Genomic DNA, 20,621 nt, shown 5'->3' with positions numbered 1-20,621 from the left:
CTGCCCACATTTTATAGAAGATGAAATTGATGCTCAGGAGGGTTGCATATCTTGATTAAAGTCTTTCATCCGGTAATTGGTATTTGGATTTTAACACTGAGTTATCATAGGAAGATGTCTCCATGGAAATTTTTGCTAAGAATTTATATAAGTTGAATATTCCTGACACACAACTTCTGAATTGTGGAAAGTAAATTTTAACCATGAAATGTTTCTCTTTAGCAAAATGAAGATTATTTTATTAAGGAAATTGGATAATTTTTTTAAAATAGAGCTTATAAAATACTAAATTTGCCAAAGAAGATGTGTTTATGTAATACTGCTTTTTATTTTCTAAAAAAATTTAGCAGTGTAAGCGCAAACCAAATGTAAATAATATATATTTATTCTCTGACTATGCATATCTTTTTCTCATTGCAGAAGCAAATGACATAGGCATTTTAAAATAGATAACCAATGGCAGTATTTTGAATCACATTAAATGATTAAAAATTGTGAATCATAACCAATTTTTTACCTTTTGTTATTTCAGTACAGATGTCTGCATTCTTCAAACTTTACCTAATCTAAATCTGATCTGAAGAACAATTCTATGACAAGTGACTGATCAGGTTTGTGAATTACTTCATTCAATGATAGCTTGCTTTTATTAGGACTAAAATTTTTGTCTAATTCCCAAAGAATGAAGAAAAAAATTAGAATTTTAGCCACCAGCAAGCAGTAAGGAGGTGATTTGCTCATTTGTTTATTTATTTATTTTAATTCTAAACCATCTTTTATCTTTCTTGTGAAATTATGCCACATTGGCAGCTACCCACTCTGCTTACATATATGGTCGACATTAATATCACAAAGTATCATGAAGACAGTGAGGTTGAAAGGAGAAAGAAAATTGATACCTCTGGTTTAAGAAGAGAAGGCCTCAGCAGTTGTTGTTGCTGCCAAAGGAAATTAAAATAGAAAAAAGTTTAGAAAATAATTCAGATGGAAAACGTAGATTATAACTGAAAAGAGAGAAAAAAAAGGTGACAGCTTAAAACTGGTTACCTTGGGATTATAATTCATTATTCATGTGATAGCTACCAACAGCATTAAATAATATTTTGACTCCTTACATTGGAAGACAAATTAATAAGTTAAGTTGTTTTAATCTCATCATTATTTTAATTAACATCAAAGTTAAACTTAATAATTTTCTTGGTTTGAGCTTCACAGTATGGTGTCATTTGGGGTTCTAAAAGAACTTTAAATGTCAAACAATTCTTCTTAACAAATTGAACCTCATTTTAAATTGCCCCTCTATTTTTCTCCCCAATCACATTAAATATAATCAGGTTCATTAGGAAGAAGGGTAGAGATCACAAAATAATGATATATTCATCATTATATTCAAGACATGCTTTGCATTTTTCTCTTTACCAAAATGTGGATTGCCTGCACTCAAGCATTAAGCGTGTCTTCAGAAATGCTTTTGTGATTAGGGATATTGCCCTTCCTCAGATTTGACAGGAATCACTGTATCTGCCCCTTTCACCCATATTAATTTAAAGAAAACATAGTCATTATTGGTCTGTTTCAGGATAATTTGTACTTTAATCAGATGGGAGAAGAATTAACAATTCAAATGTTGGGGGAAATAGTTATGCAACGGGAATCTTAAAGTAAGCAGTGGGAAAATGGGCAGAGAAGTTCTGAGATACTTCCACTCCCACCAATGAACCGACTGTTTGAAATGGCCAATAGAATGACTATTTGATTAAGCAGATAAGAGTTTCCATGATAGAGTTGTTAGTGAGTTAGTCTACTTGAAGGTATTCACTGTATAGGGTGGGAAATTTAAGTTAGAGGTATTCTGGTTCAACTTGTTATTTTTTATAATTATCCCCCAAACTAGTTATTGTTAACGTCATTCACCTGAATTTTCAAACAATTTAGAACTTACATATCCTAAAACATTAGCCAATCAGGTCAGATGCTTATTTTATTCTCTTAAAAGAGAAACTGTACATACTGGGTTCTAAGTGACTTCATTGATGGTACCACGTATAGTGAGGCCAGCCTAAATACTTTTGACCAGAATGCCCAGCTCTTTCATGGTAGACTGAGTACCAAATTAGCACAATAGAGAAGCCAGAGTTTTCTTACAGTCTTAATTTTTTTTTTTTTCCCCTGAGATCTCAAGCTCTACTGTGATAGAATGGAGCCTTGGACTGGTAAATAGAATAAAAGTCAAGTCATGCTACAGTTTCCAAATTAGATTTATAGACAAATAATTTTGGGGAAATCTCACAATATTGAGTAATAGGAATTCAGGAAAAACTAATGTGACCCTAAAAAGGTAAGCAATTGATTTTTGTTCACCATTGAATAATAGACTTAAAATCCCCAAACAAAGAAGCAACACATATAAGAGAAAGGAAATAGTATACCATAGTTATAAGTTTTGTTTAAAAAAATTACCCTGTTTTTGAAAAAAAAATAAAAATCAGTCCTTGATATTATATAACACCATAATGCCCTTACCTCCGATGAATAACCTCTCCTGCAAGGCAGAAATGAAGAAATCAATATTAAAGATCTTGCCTTCTTAGGTTAAATAAAATTATAGGTAATGGTGTTTAAAAAAATCTGAGAAAAACTGAGAAGGTAATTTTTACTAAAAATTATCTCAGTAGGAAATATATTTTGTGGCAGCATCAAACAGGAGGATCAAAGTTTCCTACCTGAATTATTAAAAACAATTATCAGCCTAACCATGTGAACTCCAAAACATAATCAATTTTATCACAGTGGTGTACAATAACACACATTGATTCTGTTGTGATCAATTGGAATGAACAATATTTGACATCTCTGTCCTAGATGTCTTGATACATATAAAATACTCACTTGGGGATAGATATGTTTTATACATTTATATCGGTTCAGAATAAAAAATATATATCTCTATGGCTAGAATATATTCTCCCAAGTGTTTGTAAGATGGTTTTGTTTGTATCAGTTTATTCTAAAAATAGAGAATGCAAAATATTACTAACTTTTGAGAGTTAATTATACCTAAAGTGTTAATTATATTATTAGACATGAAACAAAAAAAGTTTTTAGAGATGTAAGAGCCAAATGTTCAATTTTACATAAAAATTTATAAAGTTATTGGACCATAAGTTGGTGAAACATTTGACTGTACTTGAGAGGAAAAAGGTATAGTATGCGTTTAATGCCACTAATTATGAATATTTTAAACATATTATTTATTAGAGTTGACCTAAAGCATTAAACTGGTGCTGTTGACCATGCCATATGGAATTAAACAACTAGCTTCAATGAAGATTTGTTATGAGGTAAGTACATAGCTTTCTAAAGTCCAACAAAACAACCTCTGTAGAAAACTTTAATTACAAGGCCTTCACAAACTAAATCTACTTATTTGCAAGCATCTTTAGTGGTTATGGCATTGCTGATTGAAATGGTTGGTCATATAATAATAGTTACTTAATCCAATCAGCAATTTATTATTTGGTCATATAATAATAGTTACTTAATCCAATCAGCAATTTATTATTTGTAATAGTTCTGTGGTGAGATTTACAGGGTGCTTATGTGGTTCTGCAAGTAGTTATGGTAATAATTCTCCTAGTACCATGGTCGGCAAACTGCGGCTTGCGAGCCACATGAGGCTCTTTGGCCCCTTGGGTGTGGCTCTTCCACAAAATACCACGGCATGGGCGAGTCTATTTTGAAGAAGTGGCGTTAGAAGAAGTTTAAGTTTAAAAAATTTGGCTCTCAAAAGAAATTGCAATCGTTGTACTGTTGATATTTGGCTCTGTTGACTAATGAGTTTGCCGACCACTGTCCTAGAACATTTAGAAGTTTAGACATTTTCAACTTTTACTAAATTTGTACCTTTCAGAGATAAATATAGAAAGCTCATATTTAGATTTTTAATATCAATGCATAATATAAAATGCCCAACCAAAGCTGGATTTTATTTTCTAAGATATTTAAACTGCCTCTTTTCTTTAGCAGTAGTTTCTATAAATGTGGCGAATAAAATATCAATAGATGAACACTACTCTTCCATTAATTTTTTGTTGCATTTAGTTATTTGTATTGTTTTAGTTCAAAGGCAAAAAACTTAGAAGAGGTATACAACAGAATCAATATGTATAATTATCTGTGTGCTTTCAATTAACATGACACTGTTAATTTCTATAAAACCAGTCATACGATATGGGTATATATTTCTGTGCAGTTTATATCTAATGTGTACTAATTCATTTTATATCATTTGTGTGTATTATAGCTTACTTTTTAAAGGAAGGAAGCTGTCTAGTAACCTGTCTGTGTACTTCAATAAGGTATCTAATATAATTCTTTATGCACTAATTGAAGCATAATAAATCAGCAAGGAAAAAGGTGCTTTTTTTAGAGTCTGGTTGTCAGTTTGTGGAGGCTTAAGGATTGAGGAGCGAAAAAATTCTGTCATGTTCAAAGAATATTAGGATAATAGGTGTCATGTAGAAGATTTTCCAATTGGCTTTAAGATGAAGATGAGAATATCTAAATATAATGTGTCAAAATGGGACTAAATATAAAACATGGGTATGGGTGTTCCATTTGAAAAGTATAAAATACTAATACATTTTAAGATTATATAAGTATTATAATAATGTTATAGAAAAGGACAATGTAACATTTTGGTAAGGTTACAGGTAAAATTGTTATTTAGATTTCTTAGAATATTTCTTTGGTAATTATTTAGAGATTTAATTATTAAAGATATCTAAGGAATTAAGGAATTTCTTTCATGTTTCCAAGAAGTTGATACAAGGTAGCTTAAAAACACACACACACTCACATTAAAGGCATACACAATTGAGAATAATACCTTGTCAGACTCCGCCAAAAAGTACAAGTTCTCATGCATAAGACCAGCTGCCAACAAAAACTCCAACTGAAGTTATTCAGTGAAAGAGAGAAAAAAATCATATGCAAGAACCCCAAGAAAGAAATTACTCTTGATTTGGATGAAAGGAATCTGAAGCAGAGGAACTAATGAAAATAATTAAACTTTTGATCTGGTATTATTAATTAGGGAGGTCAGACTAAATTCTTGAAGAAATATCACATAATATAAGAGATGAACAAAACCTTTGAAATGATACATTGTTGGTCCCTGAACCTAAATATACTTACTTGATAATGTTAATTATCAAGCAAGACTTTTGCCTAGATGTTGGAATTGTGCTTTAATCTGTGCAAACTTATATCTTCCTAAAATATGAACATTACAGAGTAAAACAAATGATTACACTTGTATTCAAAGTGGGGATTTCCAGTAAACAAAATCAATCCATGTGTTCGATAGGAAAAACAAAGTGATTACTTGATGTTTAAGGGTAGCTTTCATTAAGAAGGTAGGAAGGTAGTACTTAGCTGATGCCTTTAAGAATTTAACAAATTGAACTCTAACATAAACAACCACTACAACTACAGAAATTTTTGTCTAGAGTACAAATTTTTGTCTTCTTTGCCTAAAACAAACAGTTAAGGCCTATATAAAACTGGTAATAGTCCACCAGATATATTTCCTCTTGATTTCTATTTAAACTTTTTATATACTATAGATTCAATTTGAATAATTCATCCATAGTAATTAAGAGTAGTTAGGAATTACACCATAATGCCCTCTTCTAAAAAATTAATAGATAAGCATGTTTTATGTTTTTGATAAATTAATATTTATAATTTTCACCAGTGAAATACTAAATTCATTCTAGATACGCATTTGTAGACATTTACTTAACCTTCTTTTGATGAATCTGATTCAAATTTCTTTATTAAACAGGAGATAAATATTTTCTTTGAAGGAGCCTCATAATAAAATTATAATTAAAGAGATGATGTAATAATGTGGACAAGCGAAACTAAAGAGCACTTTAAACATCTGTGGAAACAATGAAATGTCTTACAAAAGTCAACAACTCAAGATTTATTTTCATTATAAAGAAGGAAAAAGAAAGCACAATGAGAAATAAATAGCTAAGACAGCAATTGAAAAAAAGTAAAAGGTTTATCAAATGTATAAGCATACTAGTAAGATAAAAGCAAGCCAGAGTAAAGGATGTTCTCATAAGAAAATAGATGACTACATCTTATAGCACCTGGGTTTTATTTTGGAATACCATTAATGTCTGTCACCTCCTATGTTTTAAGGTAAATAACATTTAATTTGGTAGTATTTCTTCTTACCAAATGCAAAAGCTTCAAGGAAATTACAGAACCTATGATATTTTTTAGTTTCTTTGTAACAATCTGCTTTTTTTCTTGGAGCACTCATATAAAACTATGGTGAAAAGTAAAAGTTACTGCATTAACATGATAAACAAGTCATTGTTTTAAATTGGATATCTAACTTTCATGCCCATATAGTCCCATTAAAAAAATAGATTGAAATTACTTACTTTTTAAATAAATGTAGACAAATAATGCTACTTCGTAGTTAAGAAAATTAAGGTAAATCTATGAGTTAGTAATGATGAGGTTAATAATATTTTAAATTAAAAGTGAGGAAAAAACAGTATTGCATTGAGTTTAGGGAAAAGAATGGAATCTTCTTTAACGTCCAAATTTGCCTCCACTCGAAGACTATGTTCAAAAGAGTTGTTCAGTTAAAACAGGAAAAGCAACATTACAGTGAAGTAGATTGAGTGTGAGATTGTTTTTCAAATTCCTCAACAATATTGTGCAAATTCTCCTGGTTTTGTCCAGATGTTATTTCCATCTCTGAAGGGTAATTAATTTCAAGTTTTGGAATGTGTGTTGGGGGATAGTTTTTTTCTATATGACTGTACATATTAGCTACTGACTTTTCAAGTTCTGCTAAGTTTTTAACATGTTTGAGGATTCCTTTTGGTTCTCTTTGAGGATCTGCATGGCATACTGTTGTTGATGTTGATAGCTGTCCCACAGAGGACTGTATTTCCTTGGCTGGTGTCACATTGACAGTGTGTTTAACAGCTGGTATAGAAACACACTTAGTGGACAAACCTGAAGTTGAAGGAGGGAGTGGAGAAGGAAAAGGGGGAGGTGGTGGAGGAAGAGAAGGATGTGGAGGGAGAAGAGATAGAGGAGGAGAAGGGGGAACAGGAAGTGGAGGAATAGGAGAAGGACTAGAAGGAGGAGAAGGACAGGAAAGAGCAAAAGGAGTAAGAATAAGAGGAGGGGGAAGGGGTGGAGGGAAGGGAGGAGGAGAGATGTTTGGTGGATGGGGAGGATTTTCGAAAATGTTCTTGGTTTCAATAGTCAACATACAACTGGGTGTCTCTCTCCTAAAGCGTGGAGCATTTAAAACGCACGACATTGAAGGAGAAAGTTCTAAGGAACAGTCAGCAGGAGAAATGATGACATTAGGTTCTGATCTAAGTTCCACAGTTCTTGAGACAGTTGGCAGAGTAGAGAATGTGGAATGAGACCAAGGGGAAGAAAATGAAGAGTCTGAATATAGAGATTTCAGCTGTTCTGTTCCTTGCATGGTCAGTGATTCACCTTGCCGTGCCTCTTTTTCTGTTACACTTGTATCTTCAGCTATGAGCAAGGGATTGCTGCTACCTCTTTTGTGTGGATACGGTTCAGTGCTTTCATTTTCCGCTTTCTGCCTGTTGCTTGGCCACTGATCCAGATCTATGGTTTCCGGTCTATTGGGAAGTTCCCACTTTGGTCTCTTAGGTAAACAGAACGTCTGATTCCATATCCTTTGAATCTTTTTTCGTGGGCCCCTCAGAGACTCATTCTTGGCTTGCGTTCTTGGTAAAATAGAGCCTATAGAATCTGTTCTTAGTGAAAAGTCTGAATTTGTTGATCTTTGATCTACATTTTCCTTATAAAGGGTACTGTGGGTATTTAAGGCATCCTCATCAGATATCAATGTGAATTTTCTTGCAGACGTGGGCTGGCTGTTCTTTAGTGATCCTTCTACATAAGCCTGCTCGTGAGCCTCAACAGTATTGGAAGAAAAGGGCATCACCACGTGCTGATGTTTCTTGTCTTCTGAGACTGACTTACTTCCCCTGCTTTGTTGGAAATGGTAGAGAAGGTAAAGACTTGAAAGAAAAGAAGATAATGAAATGTAAGGAAACAGGTTGTGCCATAGCTTTCATGAGAAAGATGTTTTTATGGTTCTCATTACGACTTCAAAACAAAATGCCAAATAACACTAATCTATTGAAGCAAAACATTGCTTTGATGTCCCTGTTCTCAAAAAGACAGGACAGAAAAGCTTGAGAGCTGTGAGTAGCATAAGAAATATTCATTTTTTGCCAAAATGTATCAATCTGTACACTGATTTTTTCCCCAATTATTTTGATACAGCAAAGGATCCATGACCACACATAACAGTTCTCTCATGTATAAATCATAATTCTCCAAAATTGCAGACTAGCATTTTGGTTAATGGTTGCATGTCCTTTGCCTTGGTTGAGGATGCTCAGAGCTAACTGTTTTGGGAAAAGGATCCTTGGCTGTATCTGATTCATAACTGTCCATTATCTCTCATCTCAGTAATTCTGTCCTGGAACTAAAAGTACTTCCTTTGCTGAGATAAATCCCTGCAAGAGAATACAGAAATGTCTTTCCTATTCTCCAGATTCAGAGAATTAAAATCCCCAAGCACAAGTGAGAGAGTTTCTCTTGCAGCAGATTTCAAAACCACAATTGAGAAATTGAATTTACATCAGAATCTTGACAGGGATTATTTTCTTCTACTTAAGTTTTGCTTAATCAGTTTAAAAACATATATTTTAGAAACAAGGGAGGAACTGTTGATATTTCTTTTGAACATGACCTGGGTCAAATTTTAGTCAAGACTCGTTTTACTGAAAAAAATTATGTTAATGAAATATAGTTTTGATATCACTGGAAAATGTTCTCATATATGGAACTGAGTCATAGTGCTGTTCATCATAAATAAAACTGAATAAATCAAAGGGCACTTGGATGAGAACATTGGGACCCTTTGCTCGAAAGTTCAGAGTGACAGATTTATTTTTGTTATTGCTTACTATTTCCCCACATAAAAGAAGTTAAAAGGGAAATATTTTGAATAAAATAAAATAGATAGCCACACTGAAAAATTAAGATGACAGGTGAATCAATAAAATGATATATAAAGCCAAGGTTGTTATTGTGACACTTTGTAAAGAAAGATACAAGCTGCAAGGAAGGATTCTCACAAGTGGACTCAGGGTACCAGGACCACCTGAATAATTTGGAAAGTGCAGACAACATAGATTGACAGGAAACACTTAAAGTCCTTTTTTAAAAATGGGTTTGACATTATATAGTAGATGTTTTTGTGTAGATCTGTTCTTGGATTAATTTTTCTTGGAAACAATTATCTATATAGTGATATCACTTGATTGAAAGATAAAATATATAAATGAAAAGCAAGAACTTTGAAACTCCTCTTAGTAGACACAGGTACTATCAGTGAAACACTACTTTTGGTATCTTTAAACTCATGAGATTTTAAGATATCAAAAGTGAATGAGGTGTGAAAGATATGACTTGTATTTAAAAGAAAATGTCTCCACAGTAAAAGATGAAGGTTACTGTTGACAGAATAAAACAGTACTTGATCTATTTGATTGCATCCTTTTTTAATGCCTTTGAATTAGAATAATATTATTTACTTACTCATGCCTATGTATCCACAGGTAAGAAAGAGAAAACATGTGACAGAAAAAAAGAAGTTTTAACTATAGTTAATTTGAAATGATTATGAAAATACTAACAGGAACTAGACTTAAGCACTTAATAAGTATACCCAAAAAAGAAAATGCATGTTTTTCTATTTTCTTTGTATTTATTCATTAGAATAATATGTAATGTTTTAGGTAAAATCATATGGCATTTACTTGGTTATCTTATCATATAAAAGTATATCTAGCTATCTTGTAAACATAGGTAAAATTCACTTCTATTAAACATGAATAATTTCACTCCTAAAACAGAAAATTTAAATGAGATTCTAAAAATTGCATCTATGTTCTACCTGAATAATAGGTCCACACTGATTTATAAATAAGACGCAGAATTTTTTGGAAGAAAGTAAGTATGCAAATACTATACTCTTAATGACTATTACAGAGTAATTATTGAATCTACATGAAGTTATTACTTCTTGAAGTTTTTCTAGGAAATTACCTTTGATAGTTTTAAAAACATTTGTCTATAATTCATTTTTCTAGTAACTTATGATTAGAATCCCTATAAAAAGTTTAGATAATTTAAAAATTGGTTAAAGATAATTAAATTGTAGAACTTAAAATACTTCAATAAATATATATTAGAATAGTAAAATCCTCTAATATAATTTTTCAAATAAAAACAGCCCTTAAGTGCTGCTATTTGAAAATTATCACCATTAAACTATATTGATTTCAGATGATATTACTGTATATCTGCTTTTGTTAAATAAAAAATTGATATATACCCCTTATTAATTTCATATAAAACACACTTAAGTTTATACCTCAATCTTTTTTTTTAGTTTCTAAACATTTTTGCTAGAAAAAGATGGTTAATCAAATCATATTGGCTCAATTCCTAAATTCACCAATGAGACCATTGTTTTCAACTTAGAAAACAAAATATATTTAAGGCATAACTCCTCTAATATTATTTTAGAAATAAGCATTAAAATGTTTTAATTTTAGCATTATACAACATTAATACAGTTAACATTTTAAAAACTATTCTTAATATAACCTTGTGAAATTGTATTAATATAGCAAATAATATTGATGTTAAATGTTTAAAAATGGTTTCCCCATTGAAAGGTAAGTTTTACAATATTTGAGGCTTGCTTTATTCCTACTAGTAAATGCTAAAAATATAACAGTAGAATGTGTTTAAGAACCTCAACTTGAACCAATTCCAGTTAATAAAAGGTTTTCTGGATTTAATTTTATCATATTCAACATTTTATAATATCCTTAGTTATTTTGCATCCAGAAAGTTACCCTTGAATTTTAAAAATATAGTCAAGTTAAAAATCTCCAGTCTTTTAAAAAGAATTTAAAAGTCTCTTTCAAAAATAATGATTTAATATTGCTTAGCGTTTCCAAATAGTATAGAGGAAATATTAACCTATTACAGTAGTCTCTTTTGAGAAGAATATGATAAAATAATCTTCTAAAAGTGATTTGAATATTTAATTATTTACTTTAATTCAGATTTCAGCTATTCCATTTTATCAATTGTAAAATAGTATGTTCAAAAAGTCTATGACTTTAGACCAGGGGTCCTCACACTTTTTAAACAGGGGGCCAGTTCACTGTCCCGCAGACCATTGGAGGGCCGGACTATAGTTTAAAAAAAAAACGGCAAAAACACCCGCATGTGGCCCGCGGGCCGTAGTTTGAGGACGCCTGCTTTAGACAATAGAATTGTTTTATGTTACCAAGCAGGAGTTGGCTTTTGATGCCAAGTAAGGAATTACTATATTATGACAGTGCTGTATTCTCATTTTCTATGACAAACTCTTCTTTCAGGATCAATTTGAGACTAAATATAATGCTCAAGCTTTTTGTCTGGAAATGACTCCTCATATTGAATATTTTTTTTCTCTGTTTTTAAAAATATCCTTTGGTTATTTGTGTTTTAACTTCTCGGGTTCTTAACAATTTTCTGATTTAAAAAAAAAATCTAAGAAAGTAGACTGCAAATTGCATTTTTCACATCAAATTGAAACTAAATACTCACCACACCGAATCAGTCAGAACGCATTTACTTCTAAAAGGCCCTGAAAGTTCTACTTACATTGTGCTGTCCCCAACTTCTTCATAGAGATGTGCACCCGGAGGTGGCGGTGCTGGAGGGGCGGCCGCTGGGGCAGGAGCTGCTGGCTTGGGAGGGGGCATCGCGGCGGCAGCAGCTTGGAGGCGTGCTGTCTTGGTGCACTCGGCTTGGCGTCTTTAGTAAAGTAAGCATGTTTTTGTAAAACTATTTTAGAAATCATATGCTTAGCAATAGGCTGACTTTTAACAATAATGTACAGTTATCAGAGAAACTACCCAGTAAAACGAAACAAAACTTTTATACAAGTCTTTGAACTTACAAACGGATATAATTACAAAAGTATCCCCACAGGATATTCACAAATACTCCCTCAGAGTTCTGGAAAATATTTACCCCTTGATAACAGGTAGAATTCATTTGAAATATCTGTAAAGTTAAATGATAATATTAAAGGGAGAGAGCAAAACATTTATAAGAATGTGATTGACAATTGGTAGTTGTTTGGATCTTTCATAATGTGAGGCAGATAGAAGATATATAATTGTGTTTTATCTTTCACCTATTTAAGAATAATTTTATTTAAAATTATTTGAAATATTTCTGACATTAGTTTACAGAGGCTGTGTAGGAGGGAGATTTGGCTAGCTCTTATTCCTTTAGTTACCTAGGAAAGCCTGTCATTCTTGCATTAGAGCAAGGCTGTTCTTTTTTACCGTCCTGCACACTGATTCCTAATTTCTTCCTCAAAACCAAGATCTCAAGGGTAGAAGCTATCCGAGCAAACTCTTTTTCACATTTCCTCCAGATACATCTAATTGTGTAAAACCAGCTCAATTCTACGTATACAAACCACAAGGAAATTTGAACTAAAAATCATATACCTACTGCAAATACAAAGCAGACAAATAAAATATGGTTTGGGGAAGGTTGACTACTTTAAAAGTATTCTCTGGGGCTTCTCTTTTCATATTATATAAAATTATGAGCAATATATTAGTCATCATACTTACACTTTAAACCTGTTTGGGAAAGCAATGGATAAGAAGAAAAAGAGAAAGTTACATTAAAAATATTGCATTCATAATATTCTAATATTTGATTTATTCTAAATTATGAATAATTTACTGGTCAGACTCTGACAGATTTAATGACATAGTACAGAAACTTTCAATTCAGAAAGTGAAAATGGTGAGCACTTTAATATTACTGTCATAGTCATATAAACTGTTAAAATATTTATTAGACAAAACAAAGAAATGAACTAAATTGAATAAGAAAAATTGTATTAAAATATGGGTTTGTGAATTTCAACTTGGATAGGGAAATATTAAAAATGTTATCTTTATAATCAGCTCCTTGGTTTACTGTGCTTGAAGAGTGAAAGGAATAGAGGAGTGAAGCCAGAGGAATAATGGTGTGAGGGATCCCCTTTGTCTCTCCCCATTAAGTTTCAACAAAGAATTCCCTGCTCAACACACAAACCCTTGAGAGATCTGCATATTGAAACATAAAGGTGCGCAAATGGGGGTGAACTAGAGAGGCAGCAAGGGAGAGGGGCTCAAGGAGCCATGGATGCAGCCCTGCAGCATGGAGCTCACTGAGGCTGGGCCTGGAGAGGGGTGGAATCAGGTTGTTGCTGGCCCTCCCCTTCAGCTGGGGAGAGCAAAGAGATTTGGTGAGCATTCCTACAGGAGTGGACAGTGCTCGCTGCAGCTGAGCCTCGTGACCCAGGCAGAGAGGAAGCACAAAGGTGTGGCCACAGTTGTCTGAAAGTGGCATTCCAGACAGAAAAACAAAGCTATGGAGCCTGGCCACCTCCCTTCACCCTTTGTGTCAGGTGGCAGGGCACATTATCTGCCAACACCAGAACTGGTACTACAGAAACACTTTCCCTGAGCGAAGGGCACAACCTACAACTCATTCCAGGCTCTGATGGAGGAACAGGGGGATGACACAGGTGTTCGTTCATTGCCACTGCTAGGAAGGAAAAGCAACAAAGGAGGTGCTGGGTTCCCCCATCCATACCCACACATAATGGCTGCGCTGCCAGCAGTATCTGGCTACAAGAGAAAGCACTTGGACCCCCATCACCCACTGCATTCCCCTGGGTCCCTAAGACCTGGGTGACTATCTCAGGAGAGGCGCCCATCTCCCCAGGGAACACATGTCATTTTCCACCATTTGACAGAGATCTGAACAGGCAGAGAAGAGCATAAACATGTGGTTCAACAACATCTACTGAAAAAAATAGACTTCTCATCAGTCTACTAGAGAAATGCCACTCAGACATAGGTGTCTAGATAGAGAAGGAACCCATCAAAAACCATGCATAACCAAAGGAACGAGGCAACTCATTAAGAAAATGAAAAATCTCCAGAAAATTAAACACATGGAAATACGGGCTTTAAATGACAAATAACTTAATATTGAGTCTGAAAAAACTAAACGAGATGCAAAAAGCAAACAAACCAAAACAACCCTACACAGATGGGCAGTTTAATGAACTCAGAAGCAAAAGCAATGAACAAAACAAGTATTTTACCCATAATAAGCCAGAAATAAAGCACCTATGTATATGGGCAAATAACTTTTGACAAGCCAAAAATACAACGGAAAAAAGAAAGCCTCTTTAGTAAATAGTGCTGGGAAAATTGGAAAGCCACATGCAAAAAAGCGAAACTAGACTACAGTTTGTCCCCATGTACAAAAGTCAATCCAAAATGTATCAAAGACCTTTATATAAGATCTGAATAAGTTATTAGAAGGAAACATGGGATACTAAACTTATAAATATTGATCTTAGAAAGACTTTATGAATTTGACCCCAAAGGCAAGGGAAGAAAATGAATGGGATTATATCAAACTAAAAAGCTGCTGCATAGCAAAAGAAACTTCCAATAAAACAAAAAGGCAAGCAACAACTCCAACCAGGCGCTGATATCCAAAATATATAAAAGAACTCATACAACTCAACAAACACTAAATCTAATTAAAAAATGGACAGAGGACTTGAACAGACACTTCTCCCAAAACTATATACAATTAGCCAACAGATACATAAAAAAGATGGTCAACTTCACTATCTATTAGGGAAATGCAAATCAAAACTACAATGAGATACCATCTCACACCTCTTAGAATGGCTATTCAACAGGACAACAGTAAGTGTTGGAGAGGGTGTGGAGAAAAAGGAACCCTGGTGGGAGTGTAAACTGGTACAACCGCTTTGGAAGTTCCTAAACCAATTAAGAATAGAGGTACCCTATGACCCAGCAAACCCTATTCTGGTTTGTATCTGAAAAATTTGAAAACATTTATTCACGAACATATATGCATCTCTATATTCACTGCAGTGTTATTCACAATGGCCTAGATATGGAAACCTTTAATAAGTGATTGAATAAAGAAGATGTGGTACATATATGCAATTATTAAATGTGGTACAAATGTTAGGCATCTTAATTTTTTTTTAATTTCAGACACTGAGTTTAATATCCAGTTTTTGATCACTGCACAGTGTGTCAAATAAAATTTTCTCAATGATAATATTGCTAGTAGGATATAACAAAGTTCTTTTGGAAATAGTGGAATAAAACAGGGTAGCTACAATGTAAACTACATTTAACATGACTATTAACATTTGGTTGATAGCTAAATAATTTAAAATAATTTATCCAGTATTAAGTGTTTCATTGGCTTTAAATATGGCATAACAATTGATTTGTTAAGGAGGCATGGAACTCCAATACGTATATCAACCTAAGTGTTATATTTGCTCTTCACATTACTTTTGTGATTGACAATAGTCCTATAGCAGCTTGATGTAGAGCATACTTTTTAACTTTAAGATTGGAATGATCTTTTCTTATTTAACTCAAAAGAAAATTCTCAGTGTTAGAGAACAAAGACAATGGTAAAATAATATGTAAGAACTTTCCCTGTAGGTATTTTAAATGATGAATAGCAGTTCTACCATTATTTCTTAAGTGTTACAACAGCAATTTATATGACGTATTATTCTTTTTTACTTATTTTTATTTTGTGGCACCCACAGGGCTACCTCTCTTCTTAACCCATTTCCCAATATTCTCACCGAACATTGAGCATCCATGAATACTTACTGTCTGTAGCTGACCAAAACCACCAAGACGGCAGGGATACAGCAGAGGATAATGATGAAGGCCAGAGCCAGCAAGGCCCCTTCTGTGTAGCCCAGACTTTCTCCTCGCTTCTTAATGCTGGTCACTGCCTCTGGCGTCCGGATCTCCAGAATGCGTCCTCCTTCCCCATAATGCGGTTGAAAGTCTTTATTGATATCGAGCAGTTTGCCATCCAAGAATCTTTATTGTTAAATAAATAGTAAAATAAATAATATTAAAATTAAATCTTTTGCAAATCTTCTAATATTTTAAATGAAACATAAACTCAGAGTCTTATGAATTAAAAAAAAAAACATATAAAAAGCAAGAGAAATAAAGAGTAACTACATGTCTACGCATCAACATTATTAATAACAATGACCCTTAATATGCTTACAGGCTTGGGAAAAGTCATTATCAATATCGTTGAACTTAATATCACTATGTTGAGATTATTCACATTATTATGTTATTCTGGTGGAATCTATAATAATAAAAGCATAATATACTAATTAGACCAGACATCCTTCTGGACGAAGCCGGGCTGCAAGGGAAGCCGGTGCCGGCAGCCAGGGGAAGGAAGGCCTACTCTTGCATGAATTTCGTGCATCGGGCCTCTAGTATTGTAATAAATAAGCTGTTCTGTCTTTTGCCCCACCAAAATTCCTGGAGAACATTAAAAAAAGTCTCTTATAAGTCCTATAATATTAATGCAACATTTGTATCCTTAATAACATCTTAGGTATTTTTCTTTTTGATTATTTTTATTAATAAAGGTCAACTATCTTACTATAGAACATTGGAAAACACAAAATATTTCAAAAAGCAACACTGTTCATATGCCCACAATGCAAAGACAACCACAGCTAACATTTTGGTATACTCAAACCTAACCTTTTTTATAAGTATTAATAAATATTTTTATATAATTGTGATTCTACATAGAATATGCAAAGCAAACATATTAATTTAGAAATATATTTCTTAATATCAAAATAGCATACTTTGGTTTGAAATGTGAAAAAAGAAATGAAAATGGGTTCACATTTCACTATTAAATGGTAATCAAAGACGTCAAACTTGTACATTTTATACTTTTTGACACATTTTATTCTAATTTTCTGAGTGATTTTGCTGATTTTAAATCTAGTTAATACATTGCTCAGAAAGATTCCATATAGAAAAAAATAGATGGCTGCCATCACATATGAATTCCACTGGGTAGCTTATTAGTCTTCCCTACTTAATAAATGTAGTGGATTAGATAATTCAATTTTAGTTTTAAGCTACACCTATTTTTATTTATTTCCTTACTATAATATAAAGCAACTAGGAATTTTTTTGTAGATAAACAATATACTCTATAGCAATTTACCTAGGTTATTTTTATACATGCTAAAATAATATAATAAAGGTTAAACTATTGCTCCAAGTACTAGAATAGGATGGAATGCTAAAACTTTTTGTTTCAACCATTTATCAGAGAAAGTACTAATAAATTCCAAATAAAGTATAGACCTAGAGTTATTTCAAAGGAAATACTATATTTATTAGAAACGGAAATTTCAGAAGGAGAGTAAGACCATTAACTGCAAAGAAAATTGTACCCCTATTGTGCAGAATCCATTGAGAAATAACAATTCTTTTGGATACCTGATTTAATATCCAATCACCTAAAGGGAGATCTCAGTCTTTTTACACTAAAACAGCTCATTTTTTGAGATATTTATTTTGGTTTATTTACCAATTTAGGTAAATTTTTAATTTTTTTACGAGAAGAATTGATTGTTGAACCCATATCTGATTTACAATATTTTTATTTTTGCTTTATACATGCAAAACAACTTGCCTAGGTAAAATATTCTTGAATTAATATTTTTCCTTAAAATTTTATAAATTTGATTTTTCTTTGATATTTTACATGCAGGTGTAAGGCTTATCTAATTTTATTCCTTTATAATCAGTAATTTTTATTTCTGTTTCAATTGTTTTACTTTTAAAGGACACTTGAGAGCCTTTTCATTGATTTTACTTGTACTAGAATAAAATCTCTTAGTTGTATTTTCAGTTTTTAATTCTGTGATAACTACTGCAATTTTTACTTCAAGGGTACCTGCAATCATCAGGTTGTATCTTAATTGACCTCTAAATAGATTCTTATCTCTTCATGATTTGTATATCTTTTCTTATCTTGTTGTTAATATGCTATGAACTTCTCATGTATATACTTCCCGCTGCCAAATTATTTTTCAGATTATTTTTCTTTTCTAGCAACGTTGAATCCAGACTCTCAGTGGATTTTAGATTTTCACCCTGAAGTGGGAAAATTAGCCCCAAGAAATTTCAGGCTTTTGTTTTATACTTTTCTTCTGATTTCAGGACTAAGAATTCTACTATCTCCTAAAACTACATTAATCTCTGAATAAATAATTGAATTGGTTCTCCCTGGAATGTGTGCTAACCCAAACCCAGTCAGTGTGAGCGGAGGAATGGCATACTCCACATGGCCTGTTGTTGGAGAGGATAGATTCTCTTCATTCTTTCCTGCAGTTCTTTTAGTTGAAAGAGGGGAAGGGTTCAGGGCATGTAAAATACATACACCATTTCACAATCTCCTACCATCTTGCTTTCCACTAAAAATGTTAAATTATTTCCAATGGTTCCAGTAGGAGAATATTTCCAGAGATATATAGTCTCCGAGTCATCAGTATATTATTTGCTTTTCAGCATTTATTACTGATTCCATTTTCCCCTCTGCTTACTCATCCTAGAAAGTAAGTAGATCTGTCAAATTCAACAACATGAAGAAATGTGACATTCTCTTTATTCTCATCCAATTTACTGAGTTGCTGCTTAAAAGGGTGAGGCAAACACATCTCATCCCAGGATCTTGCCTATATTAATTGATCACTGCTCTGTTCCTAAGATGAGATAAATCCCTAAACCAAATTGCAAGTCTTCTGACTCAGTCAACTGATGGATCATGTACCAACATGTATTCCTTCTCCATTTACTTGCATGGGACACAACTTTCAAAGTACCTTGTGTTCACCAGCAGTCTACCCTGCATTTTACCATGATGCTGCTGGTGTTGTAATGTACATGTTTGATACAGAAATAAAAGAGAAGGTGAGGAGAAGGTACTCTGTACTTCACAGAAACTCACACCTAAACAGTAGAGGGCAGCTGCCTATTTCCCTAGTAGATACACAATCTGGGTCCCTAAAACAGGTTTATAGAATGGACAATGGTTAACACATCTGCCCACACACATTCCACTTGGATAAGGTTGATTTGCTTAATAAAGCAAGTCAGGTAGACCACTGTAGAATACAAAATTATTTTAACTAGATTCTAATAATTAGTTTTTCATCTAATTGAATTTTCAGTATTCTAAATTTAAGGTTATTTTTTCTGGATTCAGGAAGCTGAAAGAAGCTTTATCAGAGTTTGATAGATTCTATTATAAAGTATAAGTACGGTTAAACACTACATTTTAAACATGGTTTGTAGAATACACAGGCTTTCTCTATCTTCTTCATCTTTCATTTACCATCTGGAGAGATTAGTGCTAAACCGTCTGGGTGTATAAGAAAGGTACACAAGCCGAAACCGGTTTGGCTCAGTGGATAGAGCGTTGGCCTGTGGACTGGAAGGTCCCAGGTTCGATTCCAGTCAAGGGCATGTACCTTGGTTGCGGGCACATCCCCAGTAGGGGGTGTGCAAGAGGCAGCTGGTCGATGTTTCTCTCTCATTGATGTTTCTAATTCTCTATCCCTCTCTCTTCCTCTCTGTAAAAAATCAATAAAATATATTTTTTTTAAAAAAAGGTACACAAGCTAAAACTATATGTGCTCTTTTAAAATAATTAGTTTTATTTTAAACTAATATAATCTGTTCTGAATGTAGTTTATTTTAAATCTGTTCATCAACAATGTTTCATTGCACCTATTTTAGAAACAATGAAATAGTGACTTAATACCATCTTAATTTTTAAATTTATGTGTTTTAATAAACAAATGGATATTTACTAAATAAATTCACCTACATATGAATATATATGCAAATTTGTATATCTAGATATTTCTGTATCTGTTATTTAGTATATATAAAGAAAAATAAATTCTGAAATTATGAATATTGAAACGTGTGTATTTATGGACACACAGACATAAAATAAGTGAATATATACATATGGTCATATATCAATATATTTTTTTCAACTAAAAATGTGTTTCAATTTAGGTAAGAACTACATTTTAAGAATCTGTTGGACACTAGGTGTCACTAGATTAAAGCAGAAGCTAACATTAAAAAATTAAACTGTTCTGTAATAACTTCCAAGGAAGAATATGTAGTAGCATTTTGTTTCAGATATCATATTTTCTTTGTTTTTAGGATATATAACTCAAATATTCAAGTTCACATCAGGGTAAAATATAACATAGGGTATGGCCTTAGATGGAAGTAATTAACCCCCCACCTCAAGTCAAGGGAAAAATCAGATACTAATTTTTGCTGATTCAGTTAAGATCTTGAAGAAAGCAAGATTTGTTCTTAAAATGTAAACCTACTGATAATGTTGAAGGCAAATTGCCTCTTTAAGAAAGAATCTGTACTTGCTTCCTAAACATCCGGGGTATTGGAGCAAGAGTGGGAGCTGATGTGCACTGATCTCAATAA

General features: G+C 32.8%; 1 protein-coding gene across 15 annotated transcripts in view; it reads right to left on the bottom strand.

Annotated features, from left to right (window-relative positions):
- The window catches only part of PCDH15 (protocadherin related 15), a 590,647-nt gene that overhangs the window by 9,136 nt on the left and 560,890 nt on the right, over positions 1-20,621 (bottom strand). For 4 of the 15 annotated variants that reach the window (XM_054728725.1, XM_054728724.1, XM_054728730.1 and 1 more), the window contains 5 exons: positions 15,921-16,139; positions 12,810-12,818; positions 11,821-11,973; positions 9,694-9,699; positions 6,692-8,102 (listed from right to left, as the gene is read on the bottom strand). In XM_054728725.1, the coding sequence (XP_054584700.1) occupies positions 6,692-8,102; positions 9,694-9,699; positions 11,821-11,973; positions 12,810-12,818; positions 15,921-16,139 (1,798 nt within the window). Of the gene's footprint in view, positions 1-899; positions 939-2,523; positions 2,543-4,888; positions 4,955-6,691; positions 8,103-9,693; positions 9,700-11,820; positions 11,974-12,809; positions 12,819-15,920; positions 16,140-20,621 lie in introns of those variants that run through there. The other 11 variants (XM_054728735.1, XM_054728734.1, XM_054728731.1 and 8 more) reach the window with 7 other exon arrangements.

The sequence above is a fragment of the Eptesicus fuscus genome, chromosome 17, assembly GCF_027574615.1.
Source record: "Eptesicus fuscus isolate TK198812 chromosome 17, DD_ASM_mEF_20220401, whole genome shotgun sequence".
Taxonomy (NCBI): domain Eukaryota; kingdom Metazoa; phylum Chordata; class Mammalia; order Chiroptera; family Vespertilionidae; genus Eptesicus; species Eptesicus fuscus.
Note: the sequence above shows the minus strand (reverse complement) of the source record. Positions and strands in the feature narration are given on the sequence as shown.